Source organism: Meriones unguiculatus, chromosome 1 (assembly GCF_030254825.1).
Source record: "Meriones unguiculatus strain TT.TT164.6M chromosome 1, Bangor_MerUng_6.1, whole genome shotgun sequence".
In the NCBI taxonomy this organism is placed as follows: Eukaryota; Metazoa; Chordata; class Mammalia; order Rodentia; family Muridae; genus Meriones; species Meriones unguiculatus.
In genome coordinates this window covers 21,805,931-21,831,978 of record NC_083349.1, presented here as the reverse complement: position 1 = coordinate 21,831,978, position 26,048 = coordinate 21,805,931, and the positions used below count along the sequence as shown (strand labels likewise).

General features: G+C 54.2%; 2 protein-coding genes across 4 annotated transcripts; one reads left to right on the top strand and one right to left on the bottom strand.

The window, feature by feature from the left end:
• The first annotated feature begins 310 nt into the window (after positions 1 to 310).
• Positions 311 to 10,801, top strand: Ccnd1 (cyclin D1). 2 transcript variants are annotated; one of them, XM_060383316.1, is made up of 5 exons: positions 311 to 693; positions 2,142 to 2,357; positions 2,806 to 2,965; positions 6,123 to 6,271; positions 7,721 to 8,431. In XM_060383316.1, exons 1-5 carry the CDS (start codon positions 496 to 498, stop codon positions 7,949 to 7,951), a joined length of 954 nt encoding a protein of 317 aa, XP_060239299.1. In that variant the 5' UTR covers positions 311 to 495; the 3' UTR covers positions 7,952 to 8,431. The 2 variants fall into 2 exon arrangements, with proteins under 2 accessions (XP_060239299.1, XP_021489819.1); XM_021634144.2 differs by having other exon boundaries at positions 318 to 693; positions 7,787 to 10,801.
• An 8,166-nt stretch (positions 10,802 to 18,967) lies between these two features.
• On the bottom strand, positions 18,968 to 25,033 carry Lto1 (LTO1 maturation factor of ABCE1). Of its 2 annotated transcripts, none has more exons than XM_021634126.2 (5): positions 24,820 to 25,033; positions 23,711 to 23,816; positions 22,575 to 22,645; positions 20,866 to 20,983; positions 18,968 to 20,580 (listed from the first exon to the last, which is right to left on the bottom strand). In XM_021634126.2, exons 1-5 carry the CDS (start codon positions 24,909 to 24,911, stop codon positions 20,512 to 20,514), a joined length of 456 nt encoding a protein of 151 aa, XP_021489801.1. In that variant the 5' UTR covers positions 24,912 to 25,033; the 3' UTR covers positions 18,968 to 20,511. The 2 variants fall into 2 exon arrangements, with proteins under 2 accessions (XP_021489801.1, XP_021489809.1); XM_021634134.2 differs by having other exon boundaries at positions 20,866 to 20,980.
• Between the last annotated feature and the right edge of the window lie 1,015 nt (positions 25,034 to 26,048).

The following is a 26,048-nucleotide window of genomic DNA, read 5'->3' as shown; positions in this document are numbered from 1 at the left end:
TCATTCTCCCCTGGCTTGCGTGTGGCCTGGCTTCTCAGTGCCACTCCACCCTACCTCCACAGGTCTCAGAGGACCCACTTGGGGAAAGAAGACCACCCCACCCCCTCCCCTGCACCACTCTTTCCCAGCTAGGAGGGAAGCAGTCTCAGCGATTTGCATATCTACGAAGGTGGGGAGGGCAGGCTTTGGGCTGTCCCCCCTTGTTGCTCGCTGCTCCTGAGCCCCCTCCCCCTGCGCCCGCCCCGGCCCTGCCCCCCCTCCCTTTCTCTGCCCGCTTTGATCTCTGCTTAACAACAGTAACGTCACAGGGACTACAGGGGAGTTTTGTTGAAGTTGCAAAGTCCTGCAGCCTCCAGAGGGCTGTCGGCGCAGTAGCAGAGAGCAGCAGAGTCCGCGCGCTCCGGAGCCCGGCAGTCGAGCGCGAGGCAGCGCGCGCGCTAGCAGCAGCCACCGGAGCCCAAAGCCGGACCACAGCCCTCCCCAGGCGGCCACGCCATGGAACACCAGCTCCTGTGCTGCGAAGTGGAGACCATCCGCCGCGCGTACCCGGACACCAACCTCCTCAACGACCGAGTGCTGCGAGCCATGCTCAAGACCGAGGAGACCTGCGCGCCCTCCGTGTCTTACTTCAAGTGCGTGCAGAGGGAGATCGTGCCGTCCATGAGGAAAATCGTGGCCACCTGGATGCTGGAGGTGAGGGGCTACCCAGGCTGCTGGCTTGGGGCACCCTGGCAGCTCGTTGCCCCCACCCGCATCTTCCTCCCTTGTCTGCCTTTCCCACACGGGGTTGCCCCGGTGTGTTGCTAGGATTCGGGATTCTCAAAATAAATAGATATACTTCGGGGCTTTTTGAACAAGGAAGGTGTGGGAGTTGGGGCGACGGGAATTCCTTTTCCTGGTGGGGGTCAGTCGGGGAGGAGTGCCTTCGAGGGAGGACGGTGTCAGGGACACCACCGAGGGTATGGGCTGTCTTTTGTAGCCCCCGCTTGCGCCCCATTCCTGCAGTGCCTCGGCGGGGGCCGCCTCTGCGCCTACTTCCAGCTCGCGGGGGGGAGGGAGCATAGATTTGATTTTTAAATTAATATCCGTGGACACGTATGCAAGGGCCTCTTGTGCCAGTATTATGCGCCATCTTTGCTCCTTTATTGCAAAGCAAAAGTGTTTATTAATAACTGGGGGGGGGGGTAGGGCGGGGAGCGGCCGCAGGGTCACTGGGACCGGCACGAGGGGCCTCGTGACGGCCGGGAGTCACTAAATAGTGCGAGGGCTATTTTAGGGGAGGGGGGGTTCCTTTGTTCAAGCAGCGGACCCCTGGGCACCCTGCACAAACTGCCCGGTCCAGAGAAAACGACAGGCTGCAAGGTCGCGTGGCCCCCTAGTCACTAGAGATTGACCGTCGTCCGCGCGGGTCTGCGCTTGAAGGAACGTGCCCAGGTCAAGCCTGGGGGACCAAAACACATTTTCAGATGTTCAGCAGGAGGCCCAGGGGCCCCAAAATATTTTAAAATAATTTTTGAAGTGAGGCATATTGCCCTTGCAGAGGCAAACGGCGCCGGCACCCAGCAAAAGGGGGGCCCCGGGAGTTTGAGTTGTTGGGGCTCACCCCGCGGTGTGCACCGAGCTCCTGACCCTCGGCCTGGATCAAGGGTCGCCCGACGGTGGTTTTCGGGCCGTTTTTAGGTGCCTAGTTATTTTTTAAATATTTTTAAATATTTTTTGAAAAGATGACGTCTGGGAAATGCGGCGCCGCGGCCTGGGGCGCCACCTTTGTGTCTCGCGTGCGCGCGAGCGAGCGGCGCCCAGCCCCCGGCGCCCCGCCAGCCCCGCGGTGGGAGTCTCTGGCTTGTGGGGGCCGAATTTCCACCAGGGTCGCGGTCTCGGTGGCCACCGCTGCCGCGACTCCCCTCCCCCTCCCGGCTCCAGCCGCCCAGGGACTTTCCCTTTCAGTTTCGGGGTGGGTGGTCACTGGACACCCGCGGGGCAGGAGGGCATCCCGGGGTGTTAGCCCCCGCGACCCCTCTCGGCGCCCTCGCCACCCATGCGCTCCGAGCAATCTAGGAAAGCGGTGAGGGGTCACTTAGAAAGACCCTTCCCCCCCACCCCGCATCCCCCGTTGACGGTCACGGCCCGGGTCCTCGCAGGTCTGTGAGGAGCAGAAGTGCGAGGAGGAGGTCTTCCCGTTGGCCATGAACTACCTGGACCGCTTCCTATCGCTGGAGCCCCTGAAGAAGAGCCGCCTGCAGCTGCTGGGTGCCGCCTGCATGTTCGTGGCCTCCAAGATGAAGGAGACCATTCCCCTGACTGCCGAGAAGTTGTGCATCTACACCGACAACTCTATCCAGCCGGAGGAGCTGCTGGTAAGCGCTGACCCCTCCACCTGCCATCATCCCTCCTCAGCCGCGCGACCCCTGGGTGGTGGGAGCTGCAAATGGCAGGAAGCCCCGCCGTCCACGGACAGAGCTCCTGCCCCGTGGAAGGCACCCACCCTGCACGACAGCAGTGGCAGCGGGCAGGATCCCTAACTCGTTACACCTCTGCGCCCCCCGCCCCCACCTTCTTGGACTCCCCACCATGTCTGCCGTGTAGGCTCTCTGAAATGTGAACGGGGTGCGCCCCCTAGCGACGCGCGGGCCACAGCGCTGGCGGTGGGAGGTCTTTTTGTCTCTCGCAGCTTGGCGCTCCCTCAGTCTTTCTGCAAGCACGTTTTGTTGTTTACTTCTGCGGGGTCCTGAGTTGTCCTCACTCTTTAGACGCCCCCCCCAACCAGACTGCCCCCTTTTTGACCCCGCGCCCCATTTTCTGCAGCAAATGGAACTGCTTCTGGTGAACAAGCTCAAATGGAACCTGGCCGCCATGACCCCTCACGATTTCATCGAACACTTCCTCTCCAAAATGCCAGAGGCTGATGAGAACAAGCAGATCATCCGCAAGCATGCGCAGACCTTTGTGGCCCTCTGTGCCACAGGTAGGGCCCCGCCCCCGCTGTTCCCCGGGGAGATCTGCCTCCTTGCGGTTCCCAGGCTAATGCCTTTCCTTGCCGTCTTCTGTCTGTACCAGGTGATGGTCTGGGACGGGTTGGAAAGAGTCCCCCGCTTTGTTCTGAGCCCAAGGTGCAGGGAACTTGTCGCAGATAGATGATGGTCCTGGGTGGCCCCTTCTCAGCTAGGGCCACGCTGCAAGACGGCAGGGACCTAACAGGACAGCCGAGCCTCCCTGTGTCAGCCTTTCCACTGCCGGGGAGAGGGGTGGCCACTGAGTGATTTCTAAAAAGGGTTCTGTCTCTGCTCCTACCCCCACCTACCTCCTGCCCTGCTGGTGTCCCCTCAGCTTCTCTCAGGCCAGCCACCTGCCAGAAGTGCCTACAAACGTGGGGCAAATGGCCATGGCCCAGTCCTGTGGGGTAGAGCGTGGCGGGGGGAGGGGGGCAGCTGAGGAGCTTAGAGGCCTCATCAAGGGTGCTGCAGGCCAGTCCTTTCTGCCTGAGTCCTGGGAGGGCTGGTCGGAAGCCTGAGAGACAAAGAACCTCCAAGAGACGCTTCCTGGTCTCAGACCCTAGGAAGGCAGGCTGACTTAACTCAGGGTGGACAAGCGTGCAGGAACACACACACGCACACACAGACACACACACACAGACGCCCTGCTGCCTCTGGGTGGTCCTGGTACTACAGCTACAGCTCTCTCCCTACCTCTAACTGGGAACCCTGCCCGGGAGGCTTAGCGATACTCAGAGGGCCCTGCATTCTCTCCTACCTGCTGAGGACCCCCTTCCCCAGTGGGTCCTGATCAGGCCCCAGTTGCTACAACTGTCTGGAGCTCCGTCTGAGCGGCCTGCGATGTAAGAGGGCCATGTAGTGTCTTCCCCACCTGGCGTCCCCGTGGCACCCTCGTGTGTCTGGCAGTCCCCACGGCTGGTGTTTCTCAACAGCTGCTTTTGCGAGGATTTGGGGAAACTAGCCTCCCAACTACCTGCTGAGGGTGCCAGCGCCTCCCCAGAGGTGTACCAAAAGCAGGGGGGTGGCAGATGGGAGTGCCAAGGCCACTGGTAGCCTGGAAGGATCTAAGGGGCGGGGGCGGCCCCGCCGGCTGGCAGGGAGGCATCTGGCTGGGGTTCCTTTGGGGAGAGCAGAGCCCTTGGAAGCTCTAGGCAGCCTTTTATGGAACTGAAAGTGGCTTCAGAGAAGCAGCAGAGTTTCCCAGAGGTAACGTGAGGGATGGGGTAGCACGGCCTCCCCTAGGATGGTTCTGGCAGCAAAGTGCCTCTCCTGGGACCCCTGGATGCCCCCCAGGGGAACCAGTACGCATTAATTAGCATCTGGTTGTGACAGGACCCAGCCCTCCCCGCTTTCTGGCATGGCCTTTGTCTATGATAAGGTCCATTAAGAGCCCCTAAAAGACAGATGTACACAGAGGACAGCTTGGTAAACTGCAGTAGACCACTGTTCTGGGGCCCGGAGGCTTTGTCCCTCTGAAGGAGCAACCACCTCCTTTGTCAGGAGGGGAGAGGGGGTGTGGGGGGTGGCACTTTGGGAAGAGGCCAACTTAACATCGTGGTGACTGAAACGAAATATCCATGTGGCAAGAGTTCCCCTTACAGATGGGAGTCAGGCATGACTTCTCCCTGCAAATGTGCCCCCGCCTTGGACTTGGATTCCTAGCTGTGTGAACACCGTGCTAGCCCAGGGTTGGGGTTGTTAACCCAGGCATGCGCAGGTGGCCAGAGCGCACCCTTGTGTGGATACAGACAATGGGAGATTGAGCTTAATGAAGGGTGTTGCTGAGTGTCAGTCGTGCCACCGAGCCGTGTGACAGCTCTGTCAGCAGCAGCCAGGCAGTGTGAAGAACCAGGTGTGAGGGCTCCTTACAGGACATAACGGATCCTGCCACGGCACTCTGAGGGGGAAAGGCAAGCTTTGGAAGGGGGCTGGGGACTCCAGCTGGAGTCTCACTCCCTGCAAAGGGGGTGTCTGTGATTTGAGCTTGACTCCGTAGCGAGTCTCGGTTTGCTGGACTCAGTAGCCTGAGCTAAGTCCTTGGTGCTGCCTAGAGGTATTGCCTGGCTTCTGTGTGGCTCCTCTTCCACCGGGTCCCTTTAACAGAGCCAGAGCTGGGTACTCTCTAAGGGTAGTCTACAAGGGACCACCTCAGCATGGCTGCCCTCTGCCTGATTCCCACTCGGCTCCCTCAAGCCTCCTGGACCCCAGGCGCTTGTGTCCTCCTTTGGCCTGGAACCCCTAATCCACAGGCCGAGTGGCTGCCCCGGTCACTGTGTCTTTGTTGGGTGCGACAGGAAAGCAGCTTTGGGCTCATCTTTGGTGGTGGGATTGTATGGAGGAGCATTCCATCAGTGTGTGACCTGCAACTGTGGGCTGCCGAGTGTTGGGTGGAAGAGGGGTCCAGCTGGTGACACCCTCCAAAGTACTGTGGGAGAGCATGACTCCAACATTTAACGGTGGGGTTATTTTCCAACTGGGGGCCTATGCATATGAGGCATTTTGGACCCTGGCCTGGAGTTCTGGGGTCACATGTCCTTTCCCTAACCTAGGATCAATGAGCCAGGAAAGCAGCAGGTAAAGGATGCAGGGTAGCATTTTAATAACTGACGGCCTTGTGGAAGCTTCTGAGTCACTCCTCTGGATGGGAGTGTCCCTTCTGTGGAGTCCAGCCTAGCCTTGGAAGCACCTGGGCCTGACACCCTCGCAGCGGCTGAGATGTGACCAAATGTCTCTTGGTGTGTTGCCAGGCCAGCTCTGGAACAGATATGATCTTCCCTGCCTCCTGCCTCAAGGGTTCTCTACTGGAATGCAGGTGTGCCCTGTCCTAGTTCTTAAAGGAGTAGAGCCACGAGTGACTCTTAAGGCTGATTGAGACAGGCTGATTGAGACAGGCATTGCTGACAGTGTCGCTTCTCTGACCAGGCCCTCTTGAGCCTCCCTAAGTGCTGGGAGTCTTATAAGGTGTGTGTTTGGCGCCGCCTAGGGGTCTGGCAGGGAGCTGGAGTTGATGCAGTCACCGGAAGGATTGGAGGACCGCCTGGGGCTGTGCTGAGAACTGGGGGGTGGGACCTGAACCACAGGCCTGTGGCCGCCCCTGCTCACAGCCACCTCTGTCCCTCTCTGCTGCAGATGTGAAGTTCATTTCCAACCCGCCCTCCATGGTGGCTGCTGGGAGCGTGGTGGCTGCGATGCAAGGCCTGAATCTGGGCAGCCCCAACAACTTCCTCTCCTGCTACCGCACGACGCACTTTCTTTCCAGAGTAATCAAGTGTGACCCGGTGAGTGAGTCTCATGGAAGGAGCCTTCAACTGCAGGGGCTGGGGATTGTTGGTGGGGTGCAGTATCCAGACGCTGTCACCAGGCCGGGGCCGTGAGGGCTACCAAACCTGGGTTTCTGCCAGCCTCTTGCCAGGCTTGAGGTTTGGGGGCAGGAGGCAGGAGCCATGACCCCAAAGGCGTGAGGGCCACGGTGAGATGGCTGTGTTCTGTTACATGGTGGCATGTGAGGCTGAGGCCTGGTCTGGCTACAATAGGACCACGTCTCCCTCGGTGCAGTTTTGGGAGGTTGAGTCCGCAAAGGACTCCAGTATAGACCTTCTGCGCATTCTAGAACTTTATTTGCAAGTGGGGTTAGTACGGGGCATGCCATGCCGCCTGTGAGTACCCTTTCTCTGAGGGGCATGGCTGATTGTGCTTGGCGCTCAGGCTTCGAGGACGTTGGAAGCTGGCATAGACAGGACAGGCAAAAGTCCAATTCTGGTTTGAACTTGAGCTGGGGGTTCAGTGTTGGTCGGAGCCACCATCATGTGGAAGGCTTCCAGGTGTGACAGCTGCTCTGCCCTGCCTGGCATCAGCCACAGGGGATGCCCCTCCCCCAACTCCTGCACCTCTCAATTGTGATTCTTCCTTCTGCCGGAGCATCTGGGGCTCCTGAGAACTAAGAATAGGATATGTGGACAGGTGGGAACCCTCAGGCTTCAAAAATGGAAGGGTGTCTGTGGGTCCACACCAGGGTACCTGGACCTCAGTTTCTCCATCTGTAAAATGGGGCCATTTGCCCATTTGCCCTCCCACCTTCCTTAGTAGTCATCAAACAGAGGGGGATCAATTCATAAGTTCTGAATGTAGGGATTCCCTCAGGAGTACTACTGGCTTGAGGAACTTGGGCAGTGCCCTAGCTTCATCCTGTCTAGGCAAGGCTTCAGTTCATGAGTCTCATTCCAGGCCCCACCAGTGGAGGCACTGGAGCTGGCTTCCCTCAGTAGCCACCCTGGGGAGAAGGCTGTGAGGGAGAAATAAGGTGTTCTTTGTGAGGAGTGCAAGGTCCAGCCCAAGAGGGGGAACCTAGAGAGACAGACGTGCCTGCCTCAGCCATGTAGAACCCGTCACAGATGGGCTTGGAAGCCTGGGTTCTCCTCTTGGAGCCGCCTACAGAGATTGCATTCAAGAAGATGCCATTTCTAGGAACTCCCTGTCTTGAGTGTAGGGGGTGATGTCATGTAGGGCTTTGGGAGGCTTGGGGAGGAATTTCTGCTGGGCAGCCCTAGGGTGGACAAGCAATGTGAGTGGCCCACAGATAACAGGCAGCTGTCCCATGGCATCGGGGCAAGGCAGAGATTTCCAGGCTGGGAAGTGAAGTGGCCCTCTTGCTTTCTAGTCCCTTGCAGATTTGGGCATGGCTTGGAAAGTTTCCTCTAGCCCTGCCCTTAGCAAAACCTGCCTCGCAGGTCAAGGCCCTGGCCACCAGCCTCTGGCTAAACAAGGACCCCCTCCATCTCCGCCCGCCTCTCCAGGACTGCCTCCGGGCCTGCCAGGAACAGATTGAAGCCCTTCTGGAGTCCAGCCTGCGCCAGGCCCAACAGAACGTAGACCCCAAGGCTACCGAGGAGGAGGGGGAAGCGGAGGAAGAGGCGGGTCTGGCCTGCACACCCACTGACGTGAGAGACGTGAACATCTGAGGGCCGCCGGGCAGGCGGGGGCCGCCGAGGGGTGGCGGCCCGCGATGGGGAAGGAGCCAGCCCGGGTGCTCCTGACAGAGTCCCTCTCAGGGACATTTTTGTCACCAGAAGGGGAAGTTTTGTTCTCTTTGTTGGTTGTTTTTCTTTAATCTTTCTCCTTTCTGACTTAAGCAAAAGAGAAAAAAAAAAAATACCTGAAAGCAAGAGAGTGAGAGAGAGAGAGAGATCTACGAGGATTCACATCACCCTAAGTGTAGGGAGGGAGGGGGATGCTACAAAAATAGGATTCTGTACCCCAGTAATCAGCTAGTTTTCTATTAATGTGCTTGTCTGTTCTAAGAATAGGATTAACACAGAGAAAGTCTCCCGGAGGATTTTGTTGTTGTTTTTTTTTTTTTTTTTTTAATGTGCTTAAAACAAAAACAAACAAACAAAAAAAAAAAGACAAGAAATATTGCTTTAAAAAGATGGGAAAAAATTCCAGCAAACCGTTGTTAAAGTAGAAGAGGATTTTAGGTAGAGAAATGTACTCTGCTTTGCTGAAAAGGCACAGCTTTGGCACAGCCCTCAGCCTCACTCCCCTGCTTGCTCAGTGCAGTCACCTCTGTTACCTGACCAGGGGTGGTCAGACCTCTTCACCTTATCAAGGGTCAGTGCGACCTCTAGCGGTCTCATGGCGTGTGGCACCCCCCACCCCCCCCCCCAGGGCTCACCTGTGCCCTCTCCCCTCTCCCGACCTGCAGGTTCACAGAGCACCAGCCACACAGCCTAGGTGTCCCTCTCTATGCAGTGTGCTCCAGTAGAGAGGGGCTGATATAGTGACATAATATATTCTATTTTTGTAATCTTCCTATTTTGTAGTTCCTGTTTAAAGAGATGCTGGTTTTTGGCCTGACGGCCCTGCAGCCCACTCACATCAGGTTAAACCCACAGCTTTTCTTTCGTCATCTGTGTGTGTGGTCTGTTCTGTTTCATTGTGTTTTCCTTTTCCGTGTTCCAGAACCATTCCATTTTCAAAGCACTTTTGGTCATCTGGCTGGAGGCAGTGTGGCTGCTATGTGTGTCTGCGGGGGGGGGGGGGGGGCTGGGGGATTCTGATGGAATGGTTGGGGGGGGGTGTCCACACAATTGTTCACGTAGCTACACAACAGGTGTGTGGGGCTGGTGGCATGGGGTGCTTGAGGAGTTCTGTTGAGTCAGGAAGAGAGCTCTCTTCTCGCGCCGCTGGGGTCTGTCCTTACAGAGAAGTTGACTTGAAAGGATGCTTTGGTGCCAGGTGGTGTTTGGAAGTAGGGACCGTGGGGCATTACCTGGACAGAGAGGCGATTCGGGGCGACACTTAGGGAGGCTTTTAAACACTAAAATGTCTAATTTATACTTAAGGCTACAGAAGAATATTTATTGGGAAGGTCTGCCCGTGGCCAGTGCGATTCCTAAAACAATGCAACCTTCCTTGGTTCAAGCGCACGCCTTCTGCCCTTGCTGGCGAAGGCTTGATGCCGTGTCTGAGAGAATGGTCTTTTAGTGGGGAGAGGAGGGTCTCCAAAACCACACAAAGACAGGGATTTGGTCTGCTTAACTTTCCCAATGCAAATGGCCCCGTCGGAGAGCCATCCAAACTGAGGAAAATTAGGGGACTCCAAATGAGTTTGATTCTGGCACATTCTTGCTGCCGTCCCAGGTCAGCAACAGGAGGTAATTTGCACACCTTGACTCTGTGCCTTTCTATTTAGGAAGTGTTGAGGGGAGGTGGAGAGCGGGAGGCTGGAGAGAGGATGTGAGGGAAGAAGTGTGGAGGGTTAGGGACCACACGGGACAGGCTGCGGCCCCTTTCACATAGCGCTGCTACCGATGACTCCCAGCACCCCAGGCGTTCAGAACCAGATTTGCGTCGCTTTGTATCTTTCACGTTGTTTTCGCTGCTATTGGAGGGTCAGTTTTGTTTTTTTGTTTTTTTTTTATGATGTCATTGACTGCCATATTCAAGTTTTAATTTCCTCTTAGGAGAGTGTATTTACAGATGCCCTTTTTTTTGTACCTTTTTTTTTTTATTATTATTATTGTGACCAATTTTGGCTTAATGTGATTACCGCTGTATTCCAAAAAGAAAAAGAAAAAAACAAAACAAAACAGGTTCGTGTTCATAATACCTCATGTTTCACCTAGCCATGCATGGGCCTGGCTGGCAGTCTGCCTCCTGGGACCCTGACGGGGACCATCCCCGTGCACCTGTCATGCTGGGCCCTTCATTTGATCTGGGACATAGCATCACAGCAGTCGGGGCAACTGTATTGTTCTTTGTTAGTTATCAATATTGTTATATTTGTAGCGGCCTGTTGTGCATGCCACCATGCTGCTGGGCCCAGAGGAATTTGTTCTGAGTCTCTGGTGCATCATTTAATCTGTTAGGTTCTAGTGTTCTGTCTTATTTCGTGTTAATTACAGCGTTGTGCTAATTTAAAGACTTGGCCTTGGCGAAGCCAGCTGCAGTGCTGTGGGCCACCCCCCCTCCCCCCAAGTTCCCTAGCAAGCTGCCAAACCAAAATGGTCACCTCCATGGTCACCACCAGCCTAGCTGAGGCGTCCAAACCAGGCAGGACCCTTGAGGGCTGCTGTGTCCATGGTGATGGGTGAGGGTTTGGCCAAAAGGCCAAATGCTGTTAGTGGGTCCACAGAGTCTGCCCTGTGACATGAAAGGCTTTGAGGGGCTCTGGCTGGTGGCCAGGTTGGCTTTGTGTATTTCTGGTTGGCATACCATGGCGCTTCCCAGCATGGACGTGTGACCAGCATGGTCCAGGAAAAAAAAAAAAGAGACACAAAAAGTCTAGAAATAAAATTGGTAAAATCCCAGCTTTGGTGTTGTCTGTATTTTCTGGGCCCTGGGGACAGAAGTGGGGGTGTGCCATCTTGATGCCACAGCCTTCTGGGGCCCAGCCTGTCCACTGCACCCCAGGGTTTGATGGCATCTCTGGCTCTGGCACCAACCTGGGACTCCCAAAGGGAAGGGTGTTTGCAGGTGGCAGCTAAGACCAGGGTGGGAGCCTCTGGCGTCAGGGAGGCCAGCGGCAGCCACTGATCAGAAGCGGCTCTGGGCCTGTTGCTGCCAGCTTGCCCTCCTGCTTATTTGCAGATAGAAGATCAACAGAGCCCGCGTTCACTGCCCCTCGTCTGGCACAAATGGGTGTTTGCTCTGGGTGAATCACCGCCCTTAGGTGCTGCCAAGCGCCCAGGGAGTGATGCTTGGTGTTAGGGCCAAGGCCCGAGGTGGCCTTTCACACAGTTCCTGGAGACTTGAGTGGCCTGGCGAGACTCCTGGGATGTCCTCCAGGTGGCACTTGCTCATGACTAACATTGTTTCCAAACCCTGGGGGGACATGTGGTGTGACCCGGGTCTGCTTTAGGCATCACCTTCTACAAGATGACCTTTGGGTCTCAGGTTGGCTGTTTTGGCGCCAGGCTGGCCCCTTCCCTTCTGGAAGGTGAGGGATGTAGGTAAAACCTGCCCTGAATGATGAAAGCAGAGAGGCTTCATGGGGAAGGAGGTCCACAGTGACCCAAAGGCAAAGGAGAACTCTACCAGCCGACCTACTCCATGAGAGTTTAAGGGGAGCACCGGAGCCTGAGGGGATTCCAATGTCCTCTCTGGTGGCTTATGAAGGCAAAGTTGCCTGAGGGCAGGGTCCAGAAAGCTATTTTGGCAGTCCAATTCCATATAAGCATCAGAGCCTGGTATAGGGCGGGGACCCAGGGACCGGCAGACCCCCTCTGCCCACAGCCCCATGGTGTCCAAGAGAAGGATATGGGCCTTCAGCGTTCCAGGAAAAGGCCAAAGGGCATTGAGGTGGAAGAGTGCTTTCCCCTGGTTCTTAGAAGCGCTGGAGAGCCAGCTTGTCATGTTCGGGTGGGCTGATGGGAAGGACGGTTTGGGAGAGACCCGAGACAATGCTGGGATGAAACAGCAGGGCAGGAAGTGCAGCAGAGTAGTCCCAGGAATCCACACACAAACAGCCAGGGGCTGCGCATACACTCACGAAGACAGGCTGCGGGCGGCGGCTGCTGCTATGTTCCCCCGCCACCTCCCAGGGCGGTCACGGAAGGGACACTCAGGTGGAATGGGCAAGCGTCGCCACCGTTGCAGAGGGCTCACGCCATGGCGCGGTCTCTGAATGGCTCATGTTTTCATCCGATGGTCTGTGATGGCCCAGTGTATGGCTGACGTCCAAGCCTCTGTCCTTGGCTCAGCAGTGAGACTCCAGGATCCGACCCTCAAATTTCACTGATAACCCTGGAGGGTAGACACTCCTGTTCATGGGGGGATGGTACAGTAGCTCTTTGACAAAGACTCGGGGTGAGCACACCCTAGTGTCTTCTCAGAAGCCCAAAGGCTGGTCCTCACCATCCTCTGCCCCTACCAGCTCTATGGTTCCCTGCCTGCTGAGCCAACTCACCTCTGTCAGCTGAGTCAAGGTCGTGAATGTGCCTGGCCTGAACCCTGAAGATTGCCTCTGGCTCCCCTTTCTGGGTTACCCCACTGCTTTTCTGCTTGGTCCTACAGGGCTCAGAGTGAGTATATGGGCCCTGTGGAGCCCATATGACATGACACAGGTCACTGTGCGGCCTCTCCTTCCCAATTTCACATCCTAGGACTATGTGGGATGAAATTAGCCTGTTGCCCATGGGTCACCCCAACTGCTGTATTTTGTCCTACAAAGCGGGCTAACTTCGCTGACCCTACAGGGATCTGGGATGCTGGGGCCCACAAAATGCCAGCAGTTGGGGCTGAAGACTCCATATGGGACACGAGGCAGAATAGGATTGTGTGTCCTCCCCGCAATGCCCCAGAGCCCTTGCCACAGCAGCCCAGGAGGCAATGTCTATTGGGACCTGGCCTCTGTGTGTGGTGGCAAGGCCGTGCACGCCAAACAAGGCCAGTGCTGGGAGCTGGCACCACCAGGTGTACTTTGCTTGGCAAACCTGTACTTGGGCTGAGGTAGCAGCCTGTGTGTGTCTGGAGTGTGGTGCACGGGCTGGTTAATACGAGGTGGACAGGCTTGTGTACAGGGACCCCACATGGGCACAGCACAGTGCTGGTGGGATAGAGCACCCCTGGCCGAACTGAGCTGGCCTCTCTCGCTCAGGGCTGTCATCCCAGGAATGTCTTTGATCAAACAGTTGTGCAAGAGGGCAAAGCAAGCGCAGGACCTCTAATCCATTCCCAGTCCCCTAGCCTGCAGGGCCCCACAGCCAAGCGCCACACCACAGGGCTAGCAGACAATAGCCTGGGGGTGGTGAGGCTGGTGGGCAGGCAGCTCAGGGCTGCAAGCCTTGGGGCCCGCATCCGGGGGCATTGTTCCTCAGGGCACACAAGGAGGATGGAGAGAGAGAACACAGAAGGGGCTGAAGGGACTTCACTGGGCCCGGAGCCTCTCAGAGTGTGGCATCCATTAAGCCTTTGAATTGTCCCCAAGAGACAGCTAAGACAGCCTGTCAACCGGGAGCCACTTTAGAGCTGAGAGGCCTCACCTTTGAGGCTATCTGTGTGGGGACTCCCAGCTCAGGGCTCAGGGCATCCTTCCCACCCCTGTTCTGTCCTGAGTGGCTAGGCCAAGCCTGTAACACCTGGGCCTTCTTGGACACCTGCCTTCGTTCCTTTCCCTGCCACTGGTAAATACCAGACAGAGGCAAGTTAAGGGACAAAGGTTTACCTGGCTCACAGGTAAGGTCTATCGTGGGGGGGAGGGCATGGCAACAGGCGCTTGAGGCAGCCGCTCATGGCCGCACGGAAAGCGGAAGGAGACAAGCATGGGTGCTCAGTCCACCTCCCCCTTTTTACAGATAGTCCAGACGCCAGCCCACAGGATGCTGCCTCCCACACTCGGAGTGCGTATTCCCATTTCAATTAACCTAGTCAAGGCAATCCTTTAGGGGCCTGGAAGGATGGTTCAGTAATTAAGAGCACTGGCTGCTCTTCCAGAAGACCAGCTTTGGTTCCCAGCACCCACATGGCAGCTCACAACCATCCTCCATACCTCTGTGGGCACCAGGCCTACACACAGCACACAGATACATGTGCAGTCAAAACATGCAAGTGCATAAAGTTAAAATTTAAAAAGGAAGAAATCTTGGCTGAATATTCAACTTTTTTTTTTTTAAGAGTTGGTCAACATTTTGATTTTATAATGGACAATGCTGAGAGTGCCACTTCACATATATACATATTACAAAAGGACAAAAGTGTGCTTAGAGCCAGTTCAGAAATAGTTGGAAATTCTGTCCTAATCCCAACACAAATTTCACTGAACAATTGCTTTTTTGTACGGTATAAGATTTATTGTAGAAGGGGGGAGGGAAGAGAGAGAGAAGGAGGATTGCCCCCAGGGAGACAGGCAGAGAGAAGCTGGGACCAGGAAGTGACAGAGCTGAATAATTTCTTTTAACCAAAATAAAGTCAATAATTTTAAAAATCAGACATTCTAATACAACGCAATCCACAGTCGTGCTGATCTGATACACGGTGAGGCCTGAGAGCACAGCACTTTAGAAGCCTTAGTTTGCCAGAAGGGAACCATCGTGCCTCTGTGAGAGCAGAGAGCTGTGTACGTGAACACAGCACTTTCTCTGACACTCTGAATTTAAGGCGTTTCAGGCAGTACACACTGGTGAAGACAGAATGACCTCCTTCGGTACAGCAAAAGTGAGGCTGCAGCGAAGTCACGGGCTTCAACAGGGCTGAGAAACACCCCTAGATTCACTCCAGTAAGCATCTGATATGGTTTTGTTTTTAGACAGGATCTCACTAGGTAGCTTTGAGTGCCTGGAAATTACTATGTAGACCAGGTTGGCCTCAAACTCGCAGAGATGTATCTGCCTGTCCCTGGGTGCTGGGATTAAAGATGTATGTCACCGTGCCAAATACATATGATTTCTTAAATTAACTTTTTACTCACTGAATGTTCAGAAATCTTTTCCTGTTCTCATTTTTTTTTTTTTTTTTTTTTTTTGTGACCCCTACATTGGATTTTGCTGACCCTACACAGAATTGGGACCGCCGGTTTAAGAAGCTGGGCACGAGATTGCCCCTGCCTTATGCGCAGCAGGCAGGGAAGACCTGGAGAGGCCTCTGATCTCAGCCAGGTCTCTCTTCCAGGGACCTGTGTGCATCCCAGAGCTGCAGAGGACTGCACCAAGTTGTAGAGAGCATGAGCTCTCTCCCCAGTAGCAGGCAAGGCTGCTCAGCACACACCGACAGCGGGGGAGGTGGGGGCAGCTGCCTCTAGCAGATCCCTCCCTGTCACTCCCATGCAGAGCCATGAAACCCAAGACACGGCCTCCTGGTTGCTCCCTAAAGCGTGTGTGGCACTCCTGCCACCTGCCAGCAGAGGCAGAGGACTAGGGAAGCTAAGTTAATCTCTCAGGAAGGAGCCCCAGGCTCCTTCTGGACTGTCAGGCTGGGTCTGGACTGCGTGTCCAGCTCCTTTACCCTAGAAATAGAGAAAGGACAACTCTGACAGGGAGAGGGAACTGGTGTTGGTGTCCTGGGACAGCCCTGACAAATGATAAATGACATGGTTTAGACAGCAGGGGCTCTGTTCAGGGGGCAAAAGGGTAAAGCTATGTATGTCTGGTGGTTCCTGGCAAGCCTTAATGTCACTCATCTAGGCCTCCCTCTGTTTGCAGGCTGTCTTAGGTCTGAATGCTGCAGCTTCTCGTGACCTCCTCCTCGGGGTCCCCCTTCCCCCCTTTTTTTAAGAAGCCACTTGCTTCCCGGCCTTTCAAGCTAACAGTAAGTGTGAAAGGCCCAGCCATGCTTGAGTAGGCCTTCCCTGCTCAAGTTCAACCACAAGCAAACTCCTAGCTGAACAAGCTGGCTAAGACCCTATTCCAAAGTAGACTCCTTTAGTTAGTAGCAGGTCTCTGAGCTCTCGGGTTCAGAAGCTCTGGTTTCAGGGGTACAAACCCACTGGCAGTAGCTGGGAGAATGGGGGCAGGCGCTCCAGCTCTGCAACACAGGGTTGGGCAGGGCCTTGTGGAAAGCATCCCTGGGAAGCTGATCACAGAAAGGCAGGAAATGACTTCCGTTCCGCTGGAACGCTAACCCGAGGTCACCTTAACTCTTGGAAGATGTGAAACAAACCCAAGATGGGGCCTGATGACAGACCAAGGTGCAATTCTGCCGAAGTCTGTCTCGGTGAACCAATGAGTTTGGAGGTGTGAGTTATGGGAGCATGGGGACCTCCAAACAGCTGCGTCATCACAAAGCCCCACTTAGCAAAGATGATCTCATGGGAGCCGCATGTTGGAGCCCCTCTTCCAGTCAGCCTTCTACTTCCTAAGCTCTCTGCTGCTAGGGACAGCCAGCAGAAGTGATGGCTCGAATCCTGGGGCTCACCCTGCCTTCTAAAGGGTGTCATCTCCCTTACGACGCCCGTAGATGCAGTTATCTCTGTGACTACGGAGACCTACCCAACATCTCTACACTGTCGTAAGAGGGTGGTGGGGTAAACAGGGCCACTGGCTGCTGACCTTTGGGGCCTGGCTCCTGGTGTGGTGTCCCACACCACCTCATTTTCTCTGTCGGCCTGTGACTTCAGTTTCCTGACATATACACCAATTCTTGTTCATAAAGCTGGGAACAGTCACAGACAGTGGGGTGATCCCGCTAGGCAGTACACTTTGGTCATCTCCAGGATGAACCCCAAAGCTGACCTGGGAGCCTCCCTTCCAGGAAGCATCCGAGTCACCTCCTCAGGCAGCTTACCCCTATCTCTGGGGTCCCAGAAGGTGGCATCCATCACAAAAGAGCCCACACAGGGCCTGGGATATCTGACACCCCTTCCAGGCATTGTTCCTTCACAGATTTCTTGTTTATAAATCCGTGTTTTCCTGGATCTGCTAGATGGAAGACCTGCCACAGGCTCAGATGAGCAAGAAACGAGGCTGGAGCAGGTGGCACAAACTCCTCCCACCCCGCTGTGCTTCGTCCAGCCTGGAACTGGTCCTCACGGCGACCACCGGCAGTCACAGCCTGAGCTGTCTGAAGTCTTGCAGATGTAGATTTAGTGGCATGAGGAAAGTCAGGACTTGGCAAACAGAACTTCCAGCTTCCTCCTCCTCCTCTTACTTTGAGGTAGAGGAGGAAAAGGCTTGGGATGGATACAAATAAAGAGGAAATGAGCTGCGGTCTCTAGGGTGTGGGGCACTCCATTTAGCCACTGTGCAGCTGAGAGCAAGCTTCAGCCAGAGCTTCTGGGGTGTTCGGTCTCACACTGTAATTCTACAAACCCAGACTTCATGACCAGCAGGGCTGGGGAGATGGGCAGGTAGTTAAGAGTGGTTCTCTTGCAGAGGCCCCAGCTTCAGTCCTGGGCACCACATGGTGGCTCCCAACTGCACTAACTCCAGTTCTAAGGGACCTGACGCACTCTTCTAATGTCTGCAGGCACTGCCCCCATGTGGCGGAAGTAAAAACCTCATACACATAAAATACAATATATATAGAGAGAGTGTGTGTAGATAGGTTTTTCACAACAGGGTTTCTCTGTGTAGTCCTGGCTGTCCTGAAACCTCTCTGTAGACCAGGTTGGCCTCAAACTCAGAGATCCCCCTGCCTCTACCTCCTGAGTGCTGAGATTAAAGGGATGGGCTGATACCACCCAGCAATAATCTTTATATTAAAAAAAAAAATCCTTACTAACACTGGCTTTGCACAAAATTTCATTCTGTAGTTAGCCTCAGGGTGAAATCAGTCCCACAGTTAGAGACAGGCTTGTCTGTTAGGGGTCACACAGTGTCTCTGGAGGCCTGAAGCCCTGTTGAACTACTTTTCTCACTGCTGTGACAAAATGTTAGAAAAAAAAAAAGCAACATAAAGGATGGGGGGGGGGTTATTCTGTCCACAAGTTTATAAGGTGACAGTTATCATGGTGAGAGGCATGGCAACAGGAGACGGAGGCACACAGTCATATCGTACTCTCAGTCAGGGAGCAGAGAGACAAGAACGCTGGTGTTCAGCCTGCTTTCTCCCTTTTCAGTCCAGGATCCCAGTTCATGAGACACAGCACATTCAAGGTGGGTGTCCCTCCTCACCTAAGCCTCCGCAGTGTTGCCTAGAGGTGTGTCTCCTAGGTGATTCTAATACTGTCAAGCTGTCATGCAGGCAGCAAGCTGAGAAGAAAGACATGGAAGGAGCTAGCCCAGATACCTCTGCCTCAGACCCCTCGCTTCCAGCATGTGACCAAGTGATGATCATACGGGATGACATCAAAGCTGAAGTCATAGGTAGGTCACTCTGCCAGAGCCACCCAGAACAGGGAAGATGGGTGACAAAAAACAGTCTGCCAGTGGGGACACTTAGAGCTCACAGGGCATGGTCTGAGAAGGCAGGGGACTGGCCGGCAGCTCAGAGGTGATAGCAAGGACACAGGTTCCACTGGTGCCTGACTGCCACCTTCAGGTGAGGCTTCAGCACAGCTCCCTATAGTTGTCTACGATAGCTCCAACTGTCATTTTCATGGTATGGCATCCAAAGGCAGCAGCATCCTTCTCATGACTCGTGTCACCTTTCACAGCAGACAACTGTCTCAGTGGTGGGATGAGGGGACATACCCACATAGAAGATGTCCTGGCCACTCTGTCTATTCTGTGATCAGAAGACCTTTTGGGGTTATCAAAGCACCCTGAGGACTAGATGGGGACCTTGAGAAAAGGTCAAGTGGGCAGAGGTCAAGGCCTGTAGAGGAGCATGGAAGGTATCAGGCGGGCGGCTATGGCTCTGCTGATGGGCAGGAGCTCTGACACCTGATGCACACAAGATGAGGGGAATAGGAGGGAGAGACAAAGGGAGTTGAGGTGAGCGGGCTAGTGGCAGAGAGGAGAGGAAGTAGTGACTGCTACCTGTGGAATCAAATCCAAGCAGAACGCGACAAGCACAGCAGGCCCACAGCTTGATACCTCAGCATCTTGGCACTTACTGGAGGACTGCAGCAGCTGTCAGTACAAAAGATCCCAGACAGACTATTCCTTTAAAATGCACTATTTATTCTTTTCTCCAAATAGAAAAGTAAAATATGATCAAAACAGCAGCCACAGCCCTGTGAGCTCAGTACCCAGAGAAGCACACTGAAGAGCACCTGATCCTGGGAGCAGCTGGAAGAATGATGCTGGACATCTGAGAGGCCACCACCAGGCTCAGGAAGCCAGATGCTTGGTGCCCTGACCCTCAGACACCAGCACCATTCCTCCCTCTGGCTCGGCTGGACTGATGGATGGAGGGAAAGGCTCCAGCTGTACAAAGATGCTGTGAAATGATGTTAAAAACAGTGTCCTAGGGCCACAGGTCTAAGACCCCAGCACTCAGAAGGCTGAGGCAGGAGGATCACCCTTTGAGGACAGCTTCCTGAGAATGTCTCTAAAATTTAAAATAAAAAATAATAACCCCAAACTCCACGTGGCATGCGTCCACAGTGACCCTTTCACATCATGCTCTGGAACTGAAGTAGGGATAGCCAGGGTACAATGCAGCCACCTAAAAGAGGGCGTAGCAACACATGCTGTCATGTGTGTCCACACCTGTCCTCCCCTGCCAGCTCACCTTACACCTGCCTGTAAATGCCATACAAGACACACAAGCCACTGTAAAAGGAAGTAGTGTCACCCAGGCAAGACCCTAGATGCTCACAGTGGCGACCACTCTCTAGCCCTGCTTTGGTTCCCAGTAGCTTCCCCACTGCCACTTTTTGTTTGTTTTTGAGGCATGGTTTCTCTGTATAGCCCTGCTGTCCTGGAACCACTCTACAGACCAAGCTGGCCTCATACATCTGCCTGCTTCTGCCTCCTGAGTACTGGGATTAAAGGTGTGCAGTACCACTACCCGGTTCTATTGTTACTTCTTAGCGTTTAGAGCTCATCCCACACCTGTCTGGGGGCAGCATGAAGGCCATGCCTCAGCTGCTCCTTCGGAGCAGGCTGGCCCTGTGTTCTAGCTGGGCATCCAGAGGCAAACCAAGTCCAATGGAGCCCACGTCCTGTGCACACTGCAGGAATCTGTGCACACTGCAATGAGGGCCCGTGCTGGAGGCAGAGGCACCATGTGGTACTGCTGGTCACGGATCTGGCATGGCAGCCAGCTCTGCTGCCAGACCCTTAGACTAAATGGTTCTATTTTATCATCTCTTAATCCAGAATATATCCACCTCTGGGGCTGCCAGAGGGATGGAGTGAGACACAGGAAGCCCAGGTGTGGCCAGCAGAGGCTCAGTGGACAGCAAAGAACCTGCCATAGCTTCCCATTAGCCAACTTCACATCAGCCTGCCTCTCTCTAAGTCCCACCCTCAGAGTGGCCCTACCCAAGACCTCTGGAATGACAAAGCCACTCACTCTGGTCAGTGGCAAGCAATCTCTTGGGTATACTGCCACTGTACAGAAGGCAAGGAGGTCAGACCTCTGCAAACCACCCCGGCAGAGCCCCAGAGAAGAGGCCAAACTGGTCCTTCCACAGAACAATGGGTGCGTCAGGTTCGCCTTTAATCACTCTTGATGTTCAGTGCTCTTCTATGAGTCCTCAGAATGCCAGTCCAGAGCCTCCTGTGCTCACCTTGAAGTCTGGCTGCACGTTGAGCAGTGAGCACAGCTGAAAGCAAGCACACAAGAGAGCGTGCCTTACACTCCTGCCCTTCTGCTCAGGTTCAGGACACACCTCTGCTGGCTGCAGCTTTCCCTATCCAGGCATGAGCCCAAATGCAGTCACCACACCCTCCCAGCCCGTTTTCAGTCATTCTACAAGGGGAGAAAAATGAGTTCCTCTGGGTCTATACTTGCCCAACAGTGCCATCACGTGAATACCAGGGCTTGCACAAGGCCTGCCTTCACAGCACACTCAGGTACACCCCACAGACAGGGGCTGTGGAGCACAAACCTGCCGGAACTTCCCTCTGATTCTGTCCAGGTCTTCATGGAGCTTCTCGTAAGTGGGGTCATCATAGGGGAAGTGCTGGAGCAGGGTGACCAGCGCCTCCACCGCCTTCATCTTCCTGCTGGGAGGCACGGGGAAAGGGGAGACTGCATGCCCCTCCATGGCACCTTCAGAGCAGCGGACAGGCTAAGCTCGCCTCCCTGCACTAGGCGGTGCCGGCTGCCACCTGCTGTGGAGCAATGGCTTCCCAGAGGGCTCTTACTTCCCCTGGGGAACTGCAGGCTGGAGCAACGGGGACCACTGCAAAAGGAGGGCAGCCAGGCTCAGCTGTGACTGCCACCCGGTGGAGGCATGAACAGCTAACAAAATTCCTCCTGGATCAGGCTGCCCAGTCACTCCTAAGTTAGGTCCCCTTGACTGCCACCGGCTCACACTAGAGAAACCAGTAGAGTCAGTCTCGACGGCCTTCAACCCAAGTACTTGGGAGGCAGGGACAGGAGGAGCTATTTGAGTTTGAGGACAGCCTGGTCTACATAATGAGTTCCAAGACAGCCAGGCCTAAATAGGCAGACCCTGACTCAAATTTTAGAAAAAGGAAAGGAAGCCTGTAAGTCATGTGATGGATATTCAGGGAGGAAATCCCAGAACCCTACAATTAATCACAAACACTTTGTTCTTACTTTTGAATATGACATGGGCCCTAGACACGCAAAGAATGTCAGATAAAAGGGTAAGTCCCACAGGCAGGGAGCTGCCATTCTCCTGGCCTGGTTTGCTGGTACCCTCCTCTAGGTCCTCCTGTGCCAGGCCAGCAAGTGTAGGAAAATCACTCAGTGACAGCCTAACCCTAAGCCTGTGCACCACAGGGCAATGTGTCTTTCACTTCAGGATTCCTCCCACGCTCAGGACAGGCAGATGGGGCAGCTCATGGGGCCAGGGCAGGCAGAGCACAGTAGGACAAGGTACCAAAGCCAACACAGCTCAAAGAGCAGTGACATTCACTAGGGGCTGTGTGTGCCAAAAAGGAATGCCTCAGGTTGAATTCTGGCTGCCTGTGGCGGTACATGTCTGTGAGCCCAGAACACAGGAGGCTGAGGCAGAAGGATGGCTATGAGTTGGAGGACAGTCTAGGCCACAATGTAAGCCCTGTCTCCACAGGAAAAACAAAAACAAACCTTCATTCTGGTTGGCTATGAGACACCAAGGATAATGGAGCCATTACTTTTCTTTTCTTTTCTTATCCTGCCGTCCTGGAACTCACTATGTAGACCAGGCTAATCTTGAACTCACAAAGATCTGCCTGTCTGTAGCTGTGATTAAAGACATGCACCATCACACCTGGCAGAGCCAGCATTCCTGAGGCCTCATTCCAGTGACACTGCTGCAGTCTGTTTATGCAGTCAGGTGAGAAACGGACAGCTAGGTAGGATCCGTCTGACATTACCTGAGGTGTGACCACCCAGTGCTCATCAAGTACCCATGAGATGCCTGGCACATTTTATTTATTATTCTGTGAACAACAACTGTTAAGCTGGCCATTGTTATTTTCTGTATGTCACAGATGAGAGTCAGTACTAATGATGCAAGGTAACTATGCACACATTAGGAACACTTAAGAGCTCCTCCTGGCCTTCATACTGACAATGCACTGATGAGAGGTTGGGAGGGAAAAGGAGGTGTGAGGGAAAGGAGATAGGGAGCCCCAGCCTCACCTGTCTTTGTCACCAGCGCCACCATGTAGGAGACATTTCCATGCAAGAGCAAAACCCCAGTAGCACCCAATCTGTGAATTGAAAAACAGCCCAGAGCGAAGGTGGTAAGCACTCAGCCCCATCTCAAAGCACAGAGCTGGGCAGAAGAGGGCTTCCACACTGCTTCTTCAGCTATTCTGGAACCTGTGAATTTCGGGCAATGGAAACTGAACAATGATGGTCCCAGTAGGGCAGCTGGGCCCCAAGACAACAGCGGTGCTGCTCACCCTCCACACACATGCTGTGAGCTGGCTCCTAGCCCTCGTCCACGGTTCGTGGATAAGCAACAGTGGGAAGGACAATGCTCAGCTTCTGAGTCTAGTTTCTGAGATTGGGTAGAAAAGGCAATGACACTTCTGCCTTGCTCTCTTGTTCTGGAGTTTTGTGAGGACACCTGAGCTGAGGATACCAGTCACATGGTGTGCGACCTCAGGGATAGAGCCCGTTGTCCTGCCAAGCCTTCAGATGAGACTGGAGCCTACCGACACATGGCTCCTTACCTGCTGACCCTAGGATACTATGTGGTTGTTTCAGGCCCGTCAGTCTGTAGGGACTTGCTTTGTGGCATCAGGTATCTGATACCCCACCATGACTTCCTCTGCCAGTCTGGGTCAGTGATCTGGAAGAGGGGCTAAAAGGCAAGGGGAGAAAAACTATGGGGCTTATGGAGTTTCACTGTAAACATGGCACCCCTCTGGGTGAAGACTGGCTGGCTGCAGACATGGGACAACGCTGTGAGACTCTCATAATAAACTTTGGTAATTTTGTGCTAAGAATTTTCTGTCCGGGGTACAAATCCACACCAAAGGCCTGGCAGTGGGAAGAATTTAGATGCTCTGGCATCAAAAGCAAAGGAAACTGCAGAGGAAAAGGACCCATACCTTTGTTCTTTTCCTCTGGGCACTGTTTCAAAGCCATGGCCGTATGCACGCTGGGTGTGTGCTCTGCTGTTAAAACTACTTCCCCAGCCTATTTTTGACACAGGATTTCACTATTTAGCCAAGGCTGGCCTGCCTCAGCCTTCTGAGTGTTGAGATGACAGAGATGGGCCACCACACTCGTCTGTGAAGTCGCTTCTAAGCGGCCCTCCCACTTACCTCAGATCCAATCTGGGCTCCATGCACCGTGCCGTACTGCCTTCCTTCAAGGATTCCCAAGCTACTGCCTTCTTCATAGCCTTCCTGAAATCCCTCCCCATGGAATCTGTGGTAGAGAAACATACTTCATCAGGCAAGATACTTTTCCTGGAAGTCTCCCTGCCTTCTACTATTCAGATACCACAGGACATGGCAGACTGTAGTAAGAAAAGCTTAAAACTCGAGTTACAAAATGCAGGTTCTAGGTAAAGCTCTCCTCCTCCCTGGCCTATTACTGTACCCTTGTCCCCATTTTTGAGACAGGACCTTACAAGGTAGCCTAGGCTCACCTCCAACTCAAGCAACTCTGCCTCCATCTCTTGAACGCTGAGATTATAGGTGTGTGACACGACCTCCAAGAGAAACCATGATGCACATGGGCTTTATGCCATGGCAAGCTCTCTACCGAGCTACAACCCCAAACCCTAGAAGCCCAAGTTCCTTCGTCTCTAACTGTGGGTGCGCTACATGAGTGACTTCCAAACCTGACAGAGCACCAGAACCCACAAGGAACATGTAAAGACACAAACTCAAGCAAGCTCGAAATACATTAGGAATCTACTTTTGAAAATGTAGGTGACTGGGTAGGTGCAGCTGAGCCTACATGGCATCGTAACTCAAGCTGTCTGTTTCTAAAACACTCCAACAACCCCTCAACCAGTACTGTGGAAAGAAGGTTCTGGAAGCCCCTGTGAGACAGTGACTAGCTCCCCACTTGGCACGTGGGGGACCTGGGGAGCGTCTGCGCCTCCACATCCGTCAGGAACCCATTCCCTAAGTCGGGCTCGAGTAGTCACCAAGTGAGGCTCCCACCCACAGTGAGCAGCCTGCCCGAAAAGGCCAAGATGCCCTGTGCCACTGCCCCGCCCAAGCGCTCCCCGGGGACTTTCGGCATCCAAAGGGGCCTGCCCGACATATCCATCAGCAGGTCCATGAATACTGCCGTATGTGCGGCAATTAAAGGACAAGAAAAAGTGGCAGCTCGCAGATGGCGAAGGCGGGTGTCCCCGAGGACTGCGGGGCTCGGCCGAGCAGCTGCTGGGGCGGGGCGGAGCCGGGCCTCTGCCCACCTCTCATCAGCCATCACGACGGCGTCGAACATGTCCTGCTCCACGGTCACGGCGCTATCCCGGCTCTCCCCGGGCCCTCGCAATCCTGCCATCCTGTGTAGTAAGCGCCAGCCGGCGAGGAACGGCCACAAACGCCCAGCTTGGGAGCCGAGAGAAGCCACTTCCGTGTATGCCGCGCGGAGCAGTGTGGGTAAGGACGGCAAGCTAAAGAAGCCACACGCTCACCAAAAAAAAAAAAAAAAAAAAATTCCAGCCTACTGCGCATGGGCAGATGCTGCGGTGGGCGGGGCTGGCTCCTCCTCCCTAGTCCCTCCCAATCCCCGGCGGGTGGGACGGGTCCGGCTGCGCGGGGAACGTTTTGGGGCCGCGAGCGGGACCCAGGCGAACCCTGCTTTTATTTCCAATATCTAAACAGATGGGACCGGATTCACAAACGTGGGGCTTAAAGAAATGAGAAAAGTTACCGAAGATCTGGCACAGGGGCGTTCCCAGGAAGTGGAGGAGGAGCCCCAGCTGCGGGCTGCATGGAGGAGGGTGGAGCTTTCCACATCCTCCCGGCTGTCAATCACCGCATCTGTACTCGCCACCGGAGCCTCCCTGCGGGCTGGAACCGATTTGATACTGCGACATCCTAAGGGGCAGATAATAAATATCGCCTCCGGCCGTGAAAATGCCCTCGGGGATCTTTGAAAATGAAAAAGGTTGTGTGTGCTAGTTACCTTGTTTTTTTTTGGTCTTTTTGTTATTTTGTCTTTTTTTTTTTTTTTTTTTTTTCCAGAGCTGAGGACCGAACCCAGGGCCTTGCGCTTGCTAGGCAAGCGCTCTACCACTGAGCTAAATCCCCAACCCCGAGCACTTGCTCTTGCTGCCAGTATTTAAAGCAAAACTGAAATATTTCATACACAGTCAAGTATCTGACGGTACTGGAGGGCTTGCCGGCAGGAGGAGTCGCTCTGTTCAAGCGCTCCAATCCTAAAGGCACCCACTCTCCTAAAAGCGGGGATTGAAGTTAGTTCTCTCAGTATTTCCATCAGAGATACCTCCCAAAGAATAGTTTTAAAGAGTATTCCAAACTGACAAGAAGGACATGTGCGATACCAGAAGCCCTTTCGTGCAAACAAATAAAGGGAAAAGCAAAAAAAAAAAAAAAAAAAAAAAAAAATCTTAATGACAAGGTTAGACACTGAGGGGTCAAGAGTGTTGACACCACTATTGCAGGTGTGACACTT

Coding starts and splice junctions, on each gene's coding strand:
- Ccnd1 (XM_060383316.1), top strand. CDS start 496: ATGGAACACCAGCTCCTGTGCTGCGAAGTGGAGACCATCCGCCGCGCG. Junction 2,358..2,805: donor TCCAGCCGGAGGAGCTGCTG/GTAAGCGCTGAC, acceptor CATTTTCTGCAG/CAAATGGAACTGCTTCTGGT. Junction 2,966..6,122: donor TGTGGCCCTCTGTGCCACAG/GTAGGGCCCCGC, acceptor TCTCTGCTGCAG/ATGTGAAGTTCATTTCCAAC.
- Lto1 (XM_021634126.2), bottom strand. CDS start 24,911: ATGGCAGGATTGCGAGGGCCCGGGGAGAGCCGGGATAGCGCCGTGACC. Junction 23,817..24,819: donor GTCGTGATGGCTGATGAGAG/GTGGGCAGAGGC, acceptor TCTCTACCACAG/ATTCCATGGGGAGGGATTTC. Junction 20,581..20,865: donor TCAGAGGGAAGTTCCGGCAG/GTTTGTGCTCCA, acceptor GCTTGCTTTCAG/CTGTGCTCACTGCTCAACGT.